General features: G+C 34.4%; 1 protein-coding gene across 1 annotated transcript; it reads right to left on the bottom strand.

Moving 5' to 3' along the window:
- Window positions 1-4,872: 4,872 nt before the first annotated feature.
- LOC106798581 (uncharacterized) lies at window positions 4,873-7,550 on the bottom strand. The gene is made up of 4 exons (XM_014775181.1): window positions 5,762-7,550; window positions 5,561-5,650; window positions 5,235-5,419; window positions 4,873-5,085 (listed from the first exon to the last, which is right to left on the bottom strand). Exons 1-4 carry the CDS (start codon window positions 7,548-7,550, stop codon window positions 4,873-4,875), a joined length of 2,277 nt encoding a protein of 758 aa, XP_014630667.1.
- Between the last annotated feature and the right edge of the window lie 10,073 nt (window positions 7,551-17,623).

Raw genomic sequence — 17,623 nt, 5'->3', positions numbered from 1 at the left:
GTCACCATTAATAAAATAGCCTACGTGCACGGAGGAACAAATTTGTTACTGAAATGATTGTCAATGTGGGACATATTTGTTATAATATTTGTTTGACTTTTCATTTTTCCACTCCACTTGATAAATGTGTTCCTGAAAAATGAAAATATAAAATTTAGTTTCCGAAAGTATAAAAAATGCAACAAATACATCAGAACATTAATGATAGCTTGTGACTTATTATTATTATTATGTGTTTATAATTTACTACTTCTATTCTTTTAATACTCATGCAATATATTTTTTAAATTGCCTTTTAATATATATATTTTTATTATTTTCATTTCCTCGTCAAACCTTAATTTTGCTTGCTAAAAAAAATTATCTTATATCTTATAATTTTATCAAATTTTTATTAAATTTCTCACTTTTAATCTTTAAAATTATTTCATATCCCAATTTCAACTTAAGTATCCTTATATTTAGATTGAAAATAATATGTCAATTTTGAATAGAAAAAACACAACCGGCCACGAGACCAAATTTATTTATTTAAAAAAAAGAATTTAATCAACTATTTTTTTTTTAAAAAAAAAGTCTCACAACATTTAAACTAGATAAAGTTAAAGTGAAATTATAAACTTTTTTCCTTAATCAATAAAATGTATATATATACCTCAAATATGACAGAATCCCTTGGATAAATCTTATGTGCTTTCACTCGAGACAATACTTATTATACATAATATGAATGAAATGAAAATAGTTACTAACAAATAAAGAATTGAAATAAATTTAAATAAAAAATACAATAATGTTCAAACTAATACAGAGGTTAACCTCAAATAAAAAAACTAATACAGAGGTATATTGTTTGCCTTTGGGATGTAAAGTTGTATATCTCGCTGAATTAGAGGCTGCAGTGACCTTGCATTCCATTTGACATACTGTAACACAGTACGTAATATAGATTAATAATTAATTGAAGGAACAAAAAATTTCAAGAAATAAAAGGCTGTCATATTTTTAAATGGTAACTCAATTTTTTTTATATCATAAAACAAAAAAAAATATTTTTATTTTGGAAAATAAGTAGTTATATTGATTAATTAAGAAACTAATTAACAATTTGATAGATAGATAATCAAAATATAAGAGTTCAAATCTTAAATTGTATTTTCCTATTTTTTCAATCCCTTTTTTCCTAATTTCTCTCTTATACAATTCATTATTAACGTCCAGATATATTTGTCACACTTTTTATACTTTCGGGGACTAAATTTTGCATTTTCACTTTCGAGTGACGCATTTGTCAGCGGAGTGGAAAAACGAAAAGTCAACAAATATTATAACAAATATGCCCCTATGCTGATAATCCATGTTGACAATCATTTCAGTGACAAATTTGTCCCTTCGTGCCACGTAGATTAGGCTATTTTATTAACAGTGACAGACAGAAGTTAACTGCCGAATATATTTATTACACTTTTTACACTTTCAAAGACTAAATTTTGTATATTCATCTTTCGCATTTATTAACGAATTACACATTGAAAGACAACAGTAACTATTTACCCAATAATCTAATAGATTTTTTTAATGTTTATTGATTTAATAAATTCAAAAATACATGCTTTAACTTCTGAAATGAAAATACTCTTATTAAAAGACTATAATTTCAAATAAATTAACGATAACGAGGAAATATATTTTATGAAAATTGATAATTTGGCCATGGAGTGCATACATTCTTAATCGTGTAGCTCTCCTAAGATTCCACACTATCTTATCTATCTCTAATATATAAATCACTACACCATAAAATTATCCAAATGCAAGGGTATCCAGTCCTCGCAAGCAACTTTAATACATAAAAAAACAGAAACATTCAAGGACTAAAACTTTTACACGCTTGTTGGTTAATTCCCGAAAAGACCCCACAAAAAGGTCATTGCTGCCTCAAAATTTTAAAATTTCAACTTTGTTTGCCGGGTCTAGGAGGTCCAAAGTAGTTTGTTATCAATCCCATTAAAGAAAACCTGCGATTCAGATTAACATCAATTCAACAGTTTTAATAGTGAAGAAAACGGCGTGAAACTTATATTACATGGAAATTAAGTACAAACTTTCGTGTTCACATTATGGAAGAAGAAATGAAGAAAAATAAAATACCACAAATCATTTCATATATATAACTTTTAACTGAATAGTATTTTCTTAAAACTTTTACATGCTTTTCAACCACTAGTAGTGGCCGAGGCAAAGCTCCTTGACCTTTCTAGCCAATAACCCACGAATCTTCCTTCCACCGATCTACACTGTGCCATTGACAGTGTCTTGAAGAACCACCAACGCATTCTCACGCACATCTTTTTGCTTGCATAGGCCCTCATCGAGGTGAACAGTACCACATGCCTCTGCCTTTGTTTGGTAGCCTTCCCAACGCCCTTTTGTCGGTGCCTACTTGTGATCATCGTCGCCTGTCTTTGATGGCCCAGAAGCCACAGTCGCGTCGTCGTCTATCGCCACGCGTGCCCCATGCATGTACATCTTGTGCTTTCCATGCATGCTCTTTTCATGAGTGAATAGTACTCGTTGGAACTGCTGACTGCTGTCAAGCCATTATTTATTCGACACGACCACACGACTAGAACAACCTTTCCTTTCTAGTAGGTTTACCACATTCATAACAAGCTTAGTTCATATCACATATATGCTCAACTTGAGGGGAAGTGTTAGATTAAATAATATTATCTTATTTATTTTTTATAGCAATTAGGGATTTATTCCAACTTCATTATACAATTGGTCCCTTATATTTTAAGGTTTAATTTGATTCCTCAATTATTAAAAGGTTCAATTTGACCCTTTTTATCCAAGGATAACTAATACGATTAAATTATAAATTGTGACGGTTTAAATTTGCAAATAGTGGTGGCTAGAATCAGCCACTATATTTATTATTTATTTTTAAAACAAAAATAGTTTTAAAAAAGTAGCAGTTTATAACACCCCCCCCTTTAACTATTATAATTTTTAAAAAATAATTATCAGATTACCCCTAATCAATTCCAATTAGAATCCTAACCACCCCTAAATCAACACAATCAAAACCCTAACGATCCCAAATCAACGCAATCAGAACCCTAATCACCTAAAATCAACACAATCAGCACCCTAGTCACCTCAAATCAAAACAATTAGAACACAATCAGAATAAAAACTGGAAAACAAAAACACTTCATCTAGCTTTGTGGTGCTCGTTTCTATTATCTTCGTTGTTGCCCTTCGTTGTCGGTGTTTCGTCGTCCTTCGTCACCAGAGCTTCTCTTGCTTTCAGATTTTGGTGGTGGGTGTGGATCTGGTTTGTAGAGGTGGGTGATGGCACATAGAGGTGCTTATTTGGGCTGATGGTGGATCCGGGTTCGAGGAGGTTGGTGGTGGCGCAACGGTGCTTATTTGGGCTTGGTTTGGAGATTGGTGGTTTTGTGGGTGGTGGCACGCAATGGTGCACGATGTGGGTGGGTGTGCGACATGTCGATGTGCGACAGTGCGTGATGTGGGTGGTGCGCGATGTGGTGTCCTGTGGCTTTGAGTTTTGAGTGCAGGTGTAGAGGGTTAGAGAAAGAAGAGGAAGAAGTTGACCTGCTAGTCAATGTTACAAAATTTTAAAAAGAGCATAATTTTGCGTTTTAATTAATCGAGGGACCAAATTAAACCTTAAAAATATAATTAAGAAACCAAATGTATAATTAAGTCATTTATTCCTTATTACTCTCATTATTAGATTGATATTATGTAATCAATTATGATCCTATTTGCTTATTATAAATACGGGCTTTGTATGGTCATCTAAGACCGACACAGTTTCTATACAATTTCTATATTTAACAAGTTATACTTTGGAATATTTTAAGAAATCCAAGTTGTATACTTCTAAAAAAGAAGCGGAAGATAATAACAAACCTACACACACATATATATATATATATGCAGTCTATGATTATGGCAATACTAATATCCGAGACATTATGTCGAGAGAAAGTAAGAATTGGTTTAAGCATTCTTACAGGCTGAAAATCTCCATCATAAATGTATCCAAACCTATGACTCTATTCTATGTGTGCAGCGAAACATTAGAACAGAGTAAAAAATGTGAATGTATTTTTTATGATGGGACAAGTTACCAAACATCAGTAGTTTCCTCGTCAACATAATATAACTCAGTAAACTACAATTTAGCATTTTTCAATAATGACATATAAGCTATTTCGTACATTAGGCATTACTGTCCTAGATGACCTGACTTGAACAGGGTTATTTAGGTTTGTACCTATGTCCTTTGAGTTTTAAGAAGACAAGAACCTAAACCTGATTGATGAACCGCAACTATGTTCACTCTTCCGAGTCCACTTTGGCCATAGAGGCTTATTATCATTTGTTGAGGCGGTAACTGGATTTCAATCGAATGCTAGCTCCAAAAGAAAACAAAAAAGACAATCTATCCTACCCGTTTCCTAAGCTCTATGGTTACATTTATTTTAAGGATTGTTAAACTATTCTCCAGGAAAGTATACATTATGACATTCTCAATATTTGGTACAAGCAAAGTTGTTAATGGCGAATGGCGGTTCATGGCGGAAAGCTAAAAATTCGCCATAAAAATATGGCGGATAGCGTAGCGAAAAATGACGGATGTCATGGTGGAAAAAAAAAAACATATATATAAACTCATTGAAATTGAAAAAAACAAAGGATTGCATTCAAATAAACTAAAAAAGTTTCATGAGTTCATACAATAATCAAGTACCAACACCAAATAAACTCATTAAAGAGTTCAAAATAAGAAAATGATAAAAACATAATGCAAAGTGCAAAGTGAAGGTTAATGCTCTAATCATCTTCTCTAATCCCAACATAATCATCTTCGTTGTTATCATATGGTAATGGAGTATGTCTCTCTCCCTCTTCCCCATCAGACACCTCAAAATTGACCATGATTTCTTCTTCTTCAGATTCAAGATCAATATTCTCCTCAAAATCTAGATCCTCAACATTTTCTTGGACTGCTCTTTGCTTCCTTGATGAAGATCCAACAACCATTGCCTGTTTTTTAGAAGTTTGGGTAACAGCAACACTTGTTGTTTTTGCTTTTTTCGCCTAGTATACATCATACACTCTCCAACCCCCGAAGCCTGATACACAGTTGCCCAATTTAGAGCATCATCATCTTCAAATACCAAATCATTTCCAACATCATTATCATCATCTTGATCCATTTCTCCCACGAGCCATTCATTGCACACATCAATATCATTAAGAGAAATTGGATCAATTTCATCTCTTGCATTATATCTTTGCTTCAATTGTTGGTTGTATTTGACAAACACCAAATCATGCAACCTCTTGTGCTCAAGCCTATTTCTTTTTTTGGAATAATCTACAACATAACAAATAAATGTTAATTTCAATCTCAAATATACTCCAAATAAAACTTGATCATCAAAATTAAATAAAATTAAAAAGTATAGCTAGAGTTTTGTCACAATTACTTGCTCAAACACACTCCAATTTCTTTCACATCCTGAAGCACTGCAATTCAAACTCAAAATTTTAATAGCTAACTTCTGCAAATTTGGAGTTTGTGACCCAAACATTCGCCACCAATATGCTGCAATACCAATTACCAACCAAGAGCATAACTTAGAATTCTGAATTATAACACTAATACATAAAAAAATAGTATGGTATTTGTATTTGTCATATGGTAAAAGTTTCTTACTAGGAGAATGAGTTTTCCTTTGAACCATTGCAAAGTCAGAACCAAAGTGATCAACACCAATCTTGTAAAGATGCAACTCAGTTAGAATTTTCTGTTGTGCATCAAATTGTGGAATCAACTTCTTAATGCACTCAAACAAACCATTGGTGACCTCAAAATCAAACTCCAAGTCAGTGTTATCATAAAAGAACTCTGGATTTAAGAAGTGGGCAGCTGCATGCAATGGCCTATGAAGCTGACAATTCCATCTTTTATCAATGATTGCAAACACATCTTTGTACTTGCTTTCTTCATTGTTGTTGAAAGACTTGATAATTGTTTCTTTTGCCTTGTCCATTACTTCATAAATATAGCCAATGGCTGGTTTCCTTTCACCATCCACAAGACGAAGCACTTTCACAAGTGGAGCCATGACTTTAAGAGTGTAAACCACACTATTCCAAAAAGAAGGCATGAGCACTACCTTTGCAGCTTCTTTTCCCTTAGGCTCCTTAGATAACTTGTTCAAGGTCCATTCATTAGAAGTAAACATCTTTCTAATATTGGCTTTCTCTTTGTGGAGCCTTTCCAAGGTTAGATAAGAAGTGACAAATCTAGTAATTGCATGTCTCACCAATTCCCTCTTGTTTGTAAAATTTCTCAACAAACTTAAGGTACTAGAATGGGCATAGATAAACCCAACTAGATTAATTGCCCTTCTAATTGTCTTCCTTATCAAGGGAAGCTTCCCAATATCTTCAAGCATCAAATCAATACAATGAGTTGCACAAAGAATCCAATAAATATGTTTCCTTTTCTCCTCCAACAACTTACCCGCTAAAACATAGTTGCTCCCATTATCGGTTACAACTTGAACAACATTCTCTTCTCCAACTTCCTCCACAATGGCATCAAGCAACTCAAAAAGCTTTTCACCTGTCTTTACAAAATCAGAGCAATCAACAGACTTCAAAAACATGGTACCAGCTTGAGAGTTAATCAAAAAATTAATGATGCATCTTTGTTTCCGATCAGTCCATGCATCAGACGTAATAGTACAACCATACTTGACCCATTGCTCCCTATGGCCTTCCATCAAATTTTTAGTATATTCAACTTCCTTCTTCAAGAGTGGAACTCTGATGTCATGATAGCTAGGAATGGACAAATGTGGCCCATATTGACCAATGGCTGCAACCATATTCTCAAAGTTTTTCAATTTAATGAGGTTGAATGACAAACCTGCTTGGTACCAAAAGCAAGCAATATGTCGATGCACCTTCAATACTTCATTCTTATCCATTGACTCTCTTATGTTCATTTGTCTCAGCATCTCCATTTTTCTCCGGTTGATTGCATTTTCTGGATTCTTACAAAATTTGTCCATTGGTCCTTTTTTAGTCCCACACTTTGTCTTTGCACTTGCAGCAGCATTACAAGAGTCCGCAAACTCATCTTCTTCACTTCCATCACATCCAATTGGTTTACCAAATTCAAAATCTCTTATATTTGTCATATTACCACTGCCAGAAGTACTATAAGTGGTCCCACTTTTTTTGGTAGCCATATATTCCTTCAACTCTTCGACTACATTTGGTGGAGTTTTCTTGCAAGCTGCAACGTTACCCGACTTCCCAATCAGGTGTTGTTTCGCTCTGGTTATTCCTCCCTTTGTGATTTTTCCATAGAAATTACAAACAATGGTGTTTGTATCTCCTTCCACCAGTGAATGACAATATTTCCAGCCTGGGTCTGCCTTATTTTTCCTCGTTGCACTTACAATAGCAGCATCGGATGATGGTTTAGCCATTTAAAAGAGGACTGAACAAAAAAAAAATTGTGGTGTCAAATAGAAAAAAAAAATGAGACTGTCAAAAGTAAAAAGGGTGTCAAATAGCAAAAGGAAAAAAAGCGACAGACAGAAAAAAGGGGTGTCAAACAGCAAAAACAAAATTAAAAAAAAAAATGAAAGTTGGCCCACACCACTTCGCCCGCGATGTTGACTGCTTTCGTGTGGTTGCTCATCGTCGCCGTTCGTGCCGATGCTCATCGCCGCCATTCGTGTCGGGGCTTGTCGTCACTATAGGTAGTCATTGTTGGTTGCGTTCTGCATGTAGGGGGTGTCGCGACTGCGTGCGGACTGCGGGGCACTGCGGCTGGGTGCAGGGGGGACACGACTGGGTGCAGGGGAGGGTCGCGGCTGGGTGCGCTTTTAGTTGGAAGGCTGTGTTCTGATTCACATCTGCGTGGGAGGGGAGGGCTTGCTTTTGAATGAATTAGCGGGTAGGGTTGGGTCGGGTCAGCCCAACTCCTACCGCGGACAAAAAACAAAAAAAATCCGCCATTTCCGCCACGCCACCATAACCGCCGTGACCGCCATGGTTATGGCGGCCGCCATTCCCAACCCGCCACGCCACCACTATTCGGTGGCATTTTTTCAAAAAACCGCCACAAAAATCCGCCATGGCCGCCATTTAACAACACTGGGTACAGGTTCTCGAAACAAATTTCAGGGCATTATTGATTTTTTGGAAAGTAACATTCCTATGTTTTCATTGATTTTTATCCCCATGATAAGGGATGGGTACTTGACATGGGTATGCAAGTAATTTTTTGCCCAGCTATTGGCTTTCACTCCCACCACTTCTTTCTACCACACATTTCTTCTCCCATTATTCGAATTTTGAAAAACATTTCCAAAAGTATTAAATGCTAATAGTAGGTAGGAATAGGTACTTATTTAACCAGAAATAACATATTTGCCATATACCTTGACATTTTCCTTCTAAAGCATTAAATAACATGTCATATACCTTGACACATTCTTCAGAAAGTTGCACGTTACAAAGAAAAATAAATTTAAATGTGTAGTTACTAGCACCACATACAATCTCAGTCACTTTTTAATAGTTCACACATAAGAATATGGCTATTTGATAGGAATACCTACATTTGTAAGAAGATAATGCACTTAAATGACTATGACCAGCAATCCTATAAACATTTTTTGCAAAAGAAACACCTGTGAGTAGTAGCTGTCCTATCTACCCTAAGAGAACAAGATTCGACAATAACCTAATTGATGCATTGGGCAAAGCATATGCTCCAAGAGTATTGATTGGAATTAAAAAAGATTGGGAGTGCCCAGCAGAATTGGAAGCAAAAATCAGAAGTTCATCATAAGGAATCTTGCATTCTATCCCTCTAGCAATCACTCACTTTCTGTTCACTATTTTCACACTTTTCTAAGTTTAGTATTTGGGATCAATATTATACAATGATGAGAAAATTAGTGAAGATATCACATAGATACAAATTGAGTGGTTAAAATGGAGAAACCGCTCAGGTTATTTGCGACGGCAAAGTATCCACAAGCTCATAAGAAAGTTTTATCGTATAACTATACAACTAGTTGTACTCTATGGTAATAAATATTGGGTTTTAAAGGGACAACACAAAAGAAAAAAAAAGTGAGAGTAACAAAAATGAACATGTTAAAATGGATGTGTAGTTGTGTACCCTTCCAAGAAAGGACAAGATACATAATGATAATATATTAGGAAATATTGGCGTGACACTTGTCAAGGAGAAGATGACGGAAAATCTGTTAAGGTGGTTTAGACTTTAGACATGCACAAAGAAGGCCATTGATGGCACTAGTGAGAACTTATAGCAATAATTGCATAGTTTTCACCTATGTGAAAATGGGTAAAGGCATACAAAAAAGGGTAAAGGGAGGCAAAAAAAAAAATGACATTGAAGGAAATTATCAAATAGGATCTCATGGTGAATAATATCCATGAGAATTTGATTTTTATAGAGCCCAATGGCGTTGCATGATTCATATAACTGACCTCACCTAGTGGAATAAGGCTATTGCTGTTTGTTGAGGGCTTGGGGTTATTTAATAACTGTTCTAATCCTTTTGTGAATACCTTAGGCTATGTTTGGAAGGCTGGCAATAGGGAGAGTTATAGAAAATGAAATGGCAAAACTTACAAAAAGGTAGTTTTGGAGTTATTTAATAGGAGGGAGCAGAATGGAAAAGGTAGGAAATCCTAGTCCCACCCTTGACAAAAAGCATTAAACAACCAAACAATAGAGTGACATGTTCTATTCCATAGCAGTCCATTATGAGCCATTCTTTTCCATCCTTTGTTATACTCCCAAGCATGCCTTAAACAACCATATGGGTGTAAACAAGCAGATAGCAAGACATTTGATTAACAGATGGATTGGATACATTTTGAATTGAATTGTAATGGATTGGTAAAACATAAACCATTAATCCATTTATAATCTATTAATAAAGTAAAGAATCCAATTCATCCATGTCTCATTTGATAAAAAACTATCCAACCAATCCATTTAAAATACTACACTATATTTTTTTGAAAATATTACTAGACAATAAAGTTCAATATTTATACACCTTCTTACTCCCAAACACACTAAAGTCCAATGACAAAGGATGTTGATCCAATGGGATCATAAAATATGTCAGAATCCACCAATGACAAAGGATGATCCAATCCAACCAATCCATTAAGTTTTATTTTTATAATTAAATGGATTGGTTGGATGTATACATGAATGCATTGGACAGTTAGTAGATAAATGGATCGAATTGCCAGTTATCACCCCTTCCTTTGAAAAACACCAGCACATAATTCAAGCATACAGTTTGGATATCAGAGACCATATTAGCTCAGCCCAACATCTAGAATTCTACATCAAACATTCAATCCTTATCATGATCCAATACCTAACCCAAGGCTAATCTTAATCAAGCATCAATCCCAATCCTATTAAGATTTCCCTCATCAACAAGACATGACCAAAGCCTATACAAAAACTACGCTCTGCAAATCAATAAGTAAGGCATTGCCCCCGGGAATGATCAAGCAATTATTACTCTTTCATCCGTTTGGCAGGTTCCTGTCCTCAAGAATAATTAAGACTGGATTGTTGACAAAGGAAAAATTCCATTTGATCCTACTCCTGACACCTCTGGAACAAATGAAGTATCTATTCATAAGATTAAAAAAAAAACACTAACTTTAAAAAATTAAAAACCAAAAAAAGGGAAAGATCCTTATTCCCGATTTTAACTTACTATTCATCAAGCCATAAAAGTAAGCCTCCAAATCTTACTTCTTTGGTTTTGCCTACATTTTTTTTCCTGATTCCATCCCCTTAAGAACACAATTCCTATTCTTTTTGTCCTATGTATGTATGTATGTATGCATTTCAGAAACATTCCTTGAAAAATGGAAAATGCACTAGCTCCCAAGCCTAATAATAATTTTCAACTTTTTTTTCTAGGTTTTATTATTTTAATATAACGGCTCACACAATCAGATCTGAGGATCCGCGAACAAAACAACTCACAAAGAACAAATTACACAAGAATGCAAATGGAGAATTGCGAAGAAACTCACATCATAGCCATCATAACTTGTTTGAGATCGTTCTCGACATTCCGCATGTTCGCGACGGATTGCGCGCAGAATATGAATGCAATCCAAGAGCTCAGTTTGTACTGATTTCACAAACAACAGAAAAGAAAGAAAGAAAGAGTGTTAATGTGTCGAAACGAAGATTGTGTTGTGAGATCGATGGCGAAGAGGTGCTGCGAAACTCATAGGTTCCCTAAAAGTCCATGAACAAGAGTTGGTGGATGAAATACAACTACCCAAAGGAAATATCATAGCTCTCAAGGCCTTTCCAAAAACCAAGACAAAACATCAATCAAGGAACTAAGCTTAATAGTGCTTTCTGAGGCTAAGGACTATGATAATGAGCTTTCTAGGGAAGATGAAGAATAACTGTAATTCCTAACTAAAAGAGTACAAAGATTACTCAAAAGAAGAAAAAGGTCAAGAAGAAACTTCTCCAAAAGATATTTCCAACAAGGAGAAAGTTCCAAACAAGTCAGATATTTTTAATGCAACAAACTTGGCCATATCAAAACTGACTACCCTTTCCTTAAGAAAGATTTGAAGAGGAATGATCCCAAGAAGAAAGCAATGATGGCTACATGGGATGATACAAACTCATCATCCTTAGAAAAAGATGAAGAGCGTGCAACCAACCTATGTCTTATAGCAATCTCAGAAAAAGGATGAGGTAACTAATTCTGAAAGTGATTTAGATTTTTTGAATCAGAAATTTTTAGAGCAAGCTTTTGGTAACTTAATGTTTCTCATCTTTTAACTAAACAATGTGCTCATTTGAATGATCAATTTTCTACTGCTCAGGAGAAAATGAGAAGCTCATAATGGACAATATAATTCTTTTCAAGAAAAACCATTGTCTCCAAGAATCTTACTTAAAGCTTTTTGAACAATTAAAACTAAGAACAAAGACAACTACAAAAGGACTTATCTCTTTTGATCAAACTCAACTTGAAAATGAAAATAAATTTTTCAAAGAAAAAGTTGAGAAACTTTCAAAAGATTTGACTAACTTTGTGGCTGAAACAAAAAACTTGGACAAACATATTGTAGTCCAAAGAAGTCTCTATGACAAAGCTAGCTTAGGCTTCATTAACAATACAAAGAAAGTTTTTCAAAAGCCTAACAAAGTCAGAAAGGCTAGAAGGAAATGCTCCAACTGTAATAGATGGGGACAACAGACCTTAGAATCTTATAGAAAAAGTAACATTTCATTCATAAAGGTAACTAACACTCAAGGACCCAAAAAACTATGGGTACCTAGGATTTTACTACTTTATGATGCAAGAATGTCTGCTCCACAACAAGAGGAAAGTGTTGTGGTTTTTCGACAGTGGATGCTCCTGGCATATGACTGGAGACAAAAGAAAATTCCTCAACCTCGAGAAGAGAAAGGGTGAAGGGTTTGTTGCTTTTGGAGATAAAAGAAAAACCCTCATCAAAGGTGTAGGTAAAATTTGTAAACCAAACTCTGCTCAATTGTGTGACAATGACTATAAAGTTAAGTTTGAACCCAATGCTTGTCTAATTAAAGAAGCATCAACTAGAAAGGCCTTATTCTCTGGTATAAGAGAGAGAAACCTTTATAGGAACTGTCTAGAATCCTTACCAAGCCAATCCTGTTTAGTAGCCTTTGAAACTGATTAGTGGTTGTGGCACAAAAGAGTAGGTCATCTCAACATGAAAACCTTTCCTAAGGTTTCTAAACACAACCTAGTGAAGGGTTCACCAAACATTAGGTATAAGAAAGACAAAATCAGAGGCTTCCATCAAGGGTAAACAAACCAAATCCAGTTTCCACTCTAAAAACATAATATCATCCCAAAGAGTCCTAGAGTTACTGCATATTGACTTATTTGGACCAATCAAAACACTTAGCCTAGGTGGGAAGAGATATGGACTTGTGATAGTTGATGACTTCCCTAGATTCACATGGGTTTTATTCCTTTCACATAAGGATGAGTCTTTTGAAGCATTCAAAAAAATTTGTAAGAAAGTTTAGAATGAAAAAGATTTTAAAATTGTCTCTGTAAGGAGTGACCATAAGGGAGAATTTGAAAATACTTTCTTAAAAAACTTCTTTGATGAAATGGTATCTCCCACAATTTTTCTTGTTCAAGAACACCTCAATAGAATGGTGTTGTGGAAAGGAAAAATAGATCCTTACAAGAGATGGCTAGAACACTTATTAGTGAGTCTGGCATACAAAACTATTTTTGAGCAGAAGCTATCAATATAGCCTGCTACATTCTGAATAGAGTTTCTATTAGAAAGGTTCTAAACAAGACTCTTTATGAACTTTGGCAAAGAGGAAAACCAAGTGTATCATACTTCCACATTTTTTGTTGTACATGCTATATTTTAAACAACAAAGACAACCTTGGGAAGTTTGAAGAAAAATCTAAAAGAGCATTTTTCCTTGGTTATTCTCTTTCTTCTAAAGCATATAGAATCTACAGTTTGAGAACTCAAGTTGTAGAAAAAAGTATTCATGTTGTGTTTGATGAACATGATAATACACTTGAGAAGAGAAGGATTACAGATCAACAAGAAGAACTAGAAAGAACAAGGATCAACAAGTATACTTAGAACATTGCACCTTGCTCAAAAAGCCCAAAAAAGATTGAAGAAGAACTTCTTGAGGTAGCTTAGAAAGGCTAAGTTCAAAAAAGGCAAATCTTAGAACAGAAAATAGAAGTTGATATGCCTAGAGATTGGTGATTTGTTTCTCCACATCCTCCATATCTAATCATTGGAGAAACATTGTCTAGTGTTAAAACAAGAGCCTATTTGAACAGGGAAAGAGGAATAATAGCTCTTTTCTCAACCATTGAGCATAAGAATATTGATAAAGCACTGAGTGAAGATTCTTGGGTGACTACTATGGAAGAAGAACTAATCAATTCATTAAGAACAAGTTCTGGAATCTTGTTCCCCCTCTTAAGAATCAATCAGTGATTGGAACCAAGTGGGTGTTCAAAAACAAGCTCAATGAAGAAGGAGAAGCGATTAGAAACAAAGCTAGACTGGTTGCTCAAGGAGATAATCAACAACAAGGGATTGATTATGAAGAGACCTTTGCACTAGTAGCAAGACTAGAAGCTATTAGAATACTCTTAGCCTATGCAGCACACAAAGACATTAAACTGTATCAGATGGATGTCAAAAGTGCCTTTCTAAATGGATTCATAAATGAAGTTTATGTGAAGTACCCACTTGGATTTGAAGATAAGGAAAAACCTCAACATGTGTACAAGCTTGTTAAAGCTTTATATGGATTGAAGCAAGCTCCAAGACCTTGGTATTGTGGAAGCAATGCTTTCCAAGTTTATTTTGATGATGTCAAAGACTCAAGTCAAGAATCAACAGTCAAGCAAGTTTCAAGAATCAAAGATTCATTCAATCAAAGCAAGTTTCAAGAATCAAAGAGTCGTTCAATCAAAGCAAGTTTCAAGAATCAAGATTAAAGTAAAGATTCAAGAGAAGACTCAATTAAGATAAGTATTAAAAGAGTTTTTCAAAAATATTGAATAGCACAATTTTGATCAAGAGAATTTTTCAAAAAGAAAAATCTTTTACCAAAGAGTTTTACTCTTTGGTAATCGATTACCATAAGGGAGTAATCGATTAACAGTAGTCAACATTATTTTCAAACTGATTTACAAAGCTGTAATCGATTACCATAATCATGTAATCGATTACCAATGTTTTAAAACGTTAGATTTCAAATTTCAAGAGTCACAACTTGTGATAAAACATTTTCAAATCATTTCAAACTTGTATAATCGATTATACAATACTTGTAATCGATTACCAGTGTTTCTAAACGTTTTGATTTTCAAATTTAAACATGAAGAGTCACATTTGTTGATGTGTAATCGATTACACTATGATGGTAATCGATTACCAGTGACTTATTTTGAAAAATAAATTACCAAAAGTCACAATTCTTAAAGTGACTTGTTTCTGAAGATTTTTTCAAAAGAGTCATAACTTTTAAAGTGACTAGTTTTCAAAAGAGTCAACTTTTAAAAAGTGACTAGTTTTGAAGAAATTGTCAAGAGTCACAACTTTTAACTTGTTTTCTCAAGAGCCATCAAATGACTATAAATATATGACCATGGCACGAATTTTATATATAGAACTTTCAGATTTCTTTCATTCATTCAAAGCATTCTTCTAAGAGTTTTTGTTCAATACTTTCTTTATTCAAGAAAAGTTCATTGGCCAAAAACTTGTGCTATTCTTTTTCTTCATTCCTTCTCCCTCTTGCCAAAAGATTCAAAGGACTAACCGCCTGAAAATTCTTTTGATTCTTCCTCTTCCCTTTAAACAAAAGATTTCAAAGGACTAACTGCTTGAGATATCTTTTGTTTCCCCTTACAAAGATTCAAGGGACTAACCGCCTAAGAATTCTTTGTCTTAACACATTGGAGGATACATCCTTTGAGGTACAAATAGAGCGTACATCTACTTGGGTTGTAATATTGAGAACAAGAGAGGGTACATCTCTTGTGGATCAGTTCAAGTGGAGGGTACATCCACTTGGTTGTTCAAGGAGAACAAGGGAAGGTACATCCCTTATGGATCTTTGCTTGTAAAGGATTAAGGTTATTGGAAATCTCAAGAATCGGTGGTTGCTTGGGGACTGGATGTAGGCACTAGTTGTTGTAGAACCAGTATAAAAACTTGTGTTTGTTTTCTTCTTCCTTACACTCTTTACTTTTCTGCTGTGTACTTTTTATTTCCGCTTTACTTTTGTCTATGTTATTGTTTATGTTCTTTATGTTCTCTTAACTTAGTAGTAAATCCTAATTGAATCTAATAATATTAAGAAGGATAAATTTTAATTAGTCAAGACACATTAATAATTAATTCAACCCCTCCTTCTTAATTATTCTGAGGCCACTTGATCCAACAGGTATGAAAGGTTGAGCTCATTTCTAGTTCAAAATGGATTCACCAAATGAATAGTGGACATTACACTATTTAGAAATACTCATAAAGGAAATCTGCCGATTGCTCAGATTTATGTAGATGACATAATTTTTTGTGTAACCTCAAAAAAGATGTGCACGGAGTTTTTTGAGATAATGAAAGGTAAATTTGACATGAGTATGATGAGTTGGCTAAAGTTCTTCATAAGGCTTCAAATCATTTAGCAAAATGATGGGATTTTCATCCATCAAGAAAAATACACAAAGGACCTACTAAAAAGGTTCATTATGGATGAAGCCAGACCTACGGCTACCTCTACACATCCTTCCATAATTATTGGCAAGGATGAGAAAGGAAATAATACTCCAGAAAAGAAGTATAGAGCTATGATTGGTTCCTTATTATATTTAACTGCTAGTAGACCAAATATTGTGTTTATTGTGTGCCTTCGTGCAAGATTTCAATCTTGTCCAAAAGTTTCTCATGTTACTAATCATGGCCTATGGCTTAAGAAAGAGTCTGATTTTGATCTTGTAGGCTATTGTGATGTTGATTTTGATGGTAATAATGTAGAAAGGAAAAGCACCAGTGGTGCTTGTAAAGTCCTTGTAAAATCACTGGTTTCTTGGTTATCTAAGAAACAAAGCACAATTGCCCTACCAACCTCAGAAACTGAGTATGTCTCAACACTGCTTGTTGTTCTCAAATCATCTAGACCAAGCAATAGATGTTGGATTATTCACTAGAATACACGAAAATTTGCATTTGGTGTGACAACACAAGTGCAATTAATCTATCAAAGAATCCAATCCAGCATTCAAGGTCAAGGCACATAGATATCAAACACCATTTCATCAGGGATCATGCTCAGAAAGCGAATATTGAGTTGAAATTCATTGAAACCAAACTTCAATTAGTTGATATTCTCACTAAACCCTTGATTAAAGACAAGTTTAAGTTTCTTAAATCATTAATTAATGTTAAATGTCTAACTAATCTTCAATTAAAGCATGAAATTTTGTGCATTTATCCTATTTTGATTGAAATAAATGCTTAGGTGTTTGTTCTGTTTATTTGCCTTCATGGTCACATTTTTTGCTTGACCAATTTTAGTTGTTTGTTGTTTCATGGTCAAGTATATTAATGGCAAAAGTATCCATTGTAGCCCAATCGCTACTTTATTAATATCTATTTTTTAATTATTTTATGGTTTTCTATTTTTATCTTTGTCTATCCTCTCTACTCTTCTATATATTAAGTTACTGCGAAAAAATGTTTTTCACTTTCACTCTATCCCATTTTTTACTCTCCTCTTATCTACTTTTCTTTCAACTCTCTCCTGTATCTTTCCCTAAACCTCACAAATGGCCAAAACTAAGACAATTCCTATCAAAAACCCCTCAACTTCTTCTAGCTCAAAAAGTGAATCTATCCACTTAACTTCACTTAGAACCCAAGATAAGGTCAAAGCCAAATCAATCCACATCTC

This window comes from Glycine max, chromosome 4, assembly GCF_000004515.6.
Source record: "Glycine max cultivar Williams 82 chromosome 4, Glycine_max_v4.0, whole genome shotgun sequence".
NCBI lineage: Eukaryota > Viridiplantae > Streptophyta > Magnoliopsida > Fabales > Fabaceae > Glycine > Glycine max.
This window is presented reverse-complemented; position numbering and strand designations above follow the sequence as displayed.

Excerpts from the sequence above, each read along its gene's own strand:
- LOC106798581 (XM_014775181.1), bottom strand. The coding sequence starts at position 7,550 with ATGGCTAAACCATCATCCGATGCTGCTATTGTAAGTGCAACGAGGAAA. Across the intron at positions 5,420-5,560 it reads GAATTGCAGTGCTTCAGGAT|ATTATTCCAAAAAAAGAAAT; the intron begins GTGAAAGAAATT and ends GTTATGTTGTAG. Across the intron at positions 5,086-5,234 it reads ATCAAGATGATGATAATGAT|GCAATGGTTGTTGGATCTTC; the intron begins GTTGGAAATGAT and ends TCTAAAAAACAG.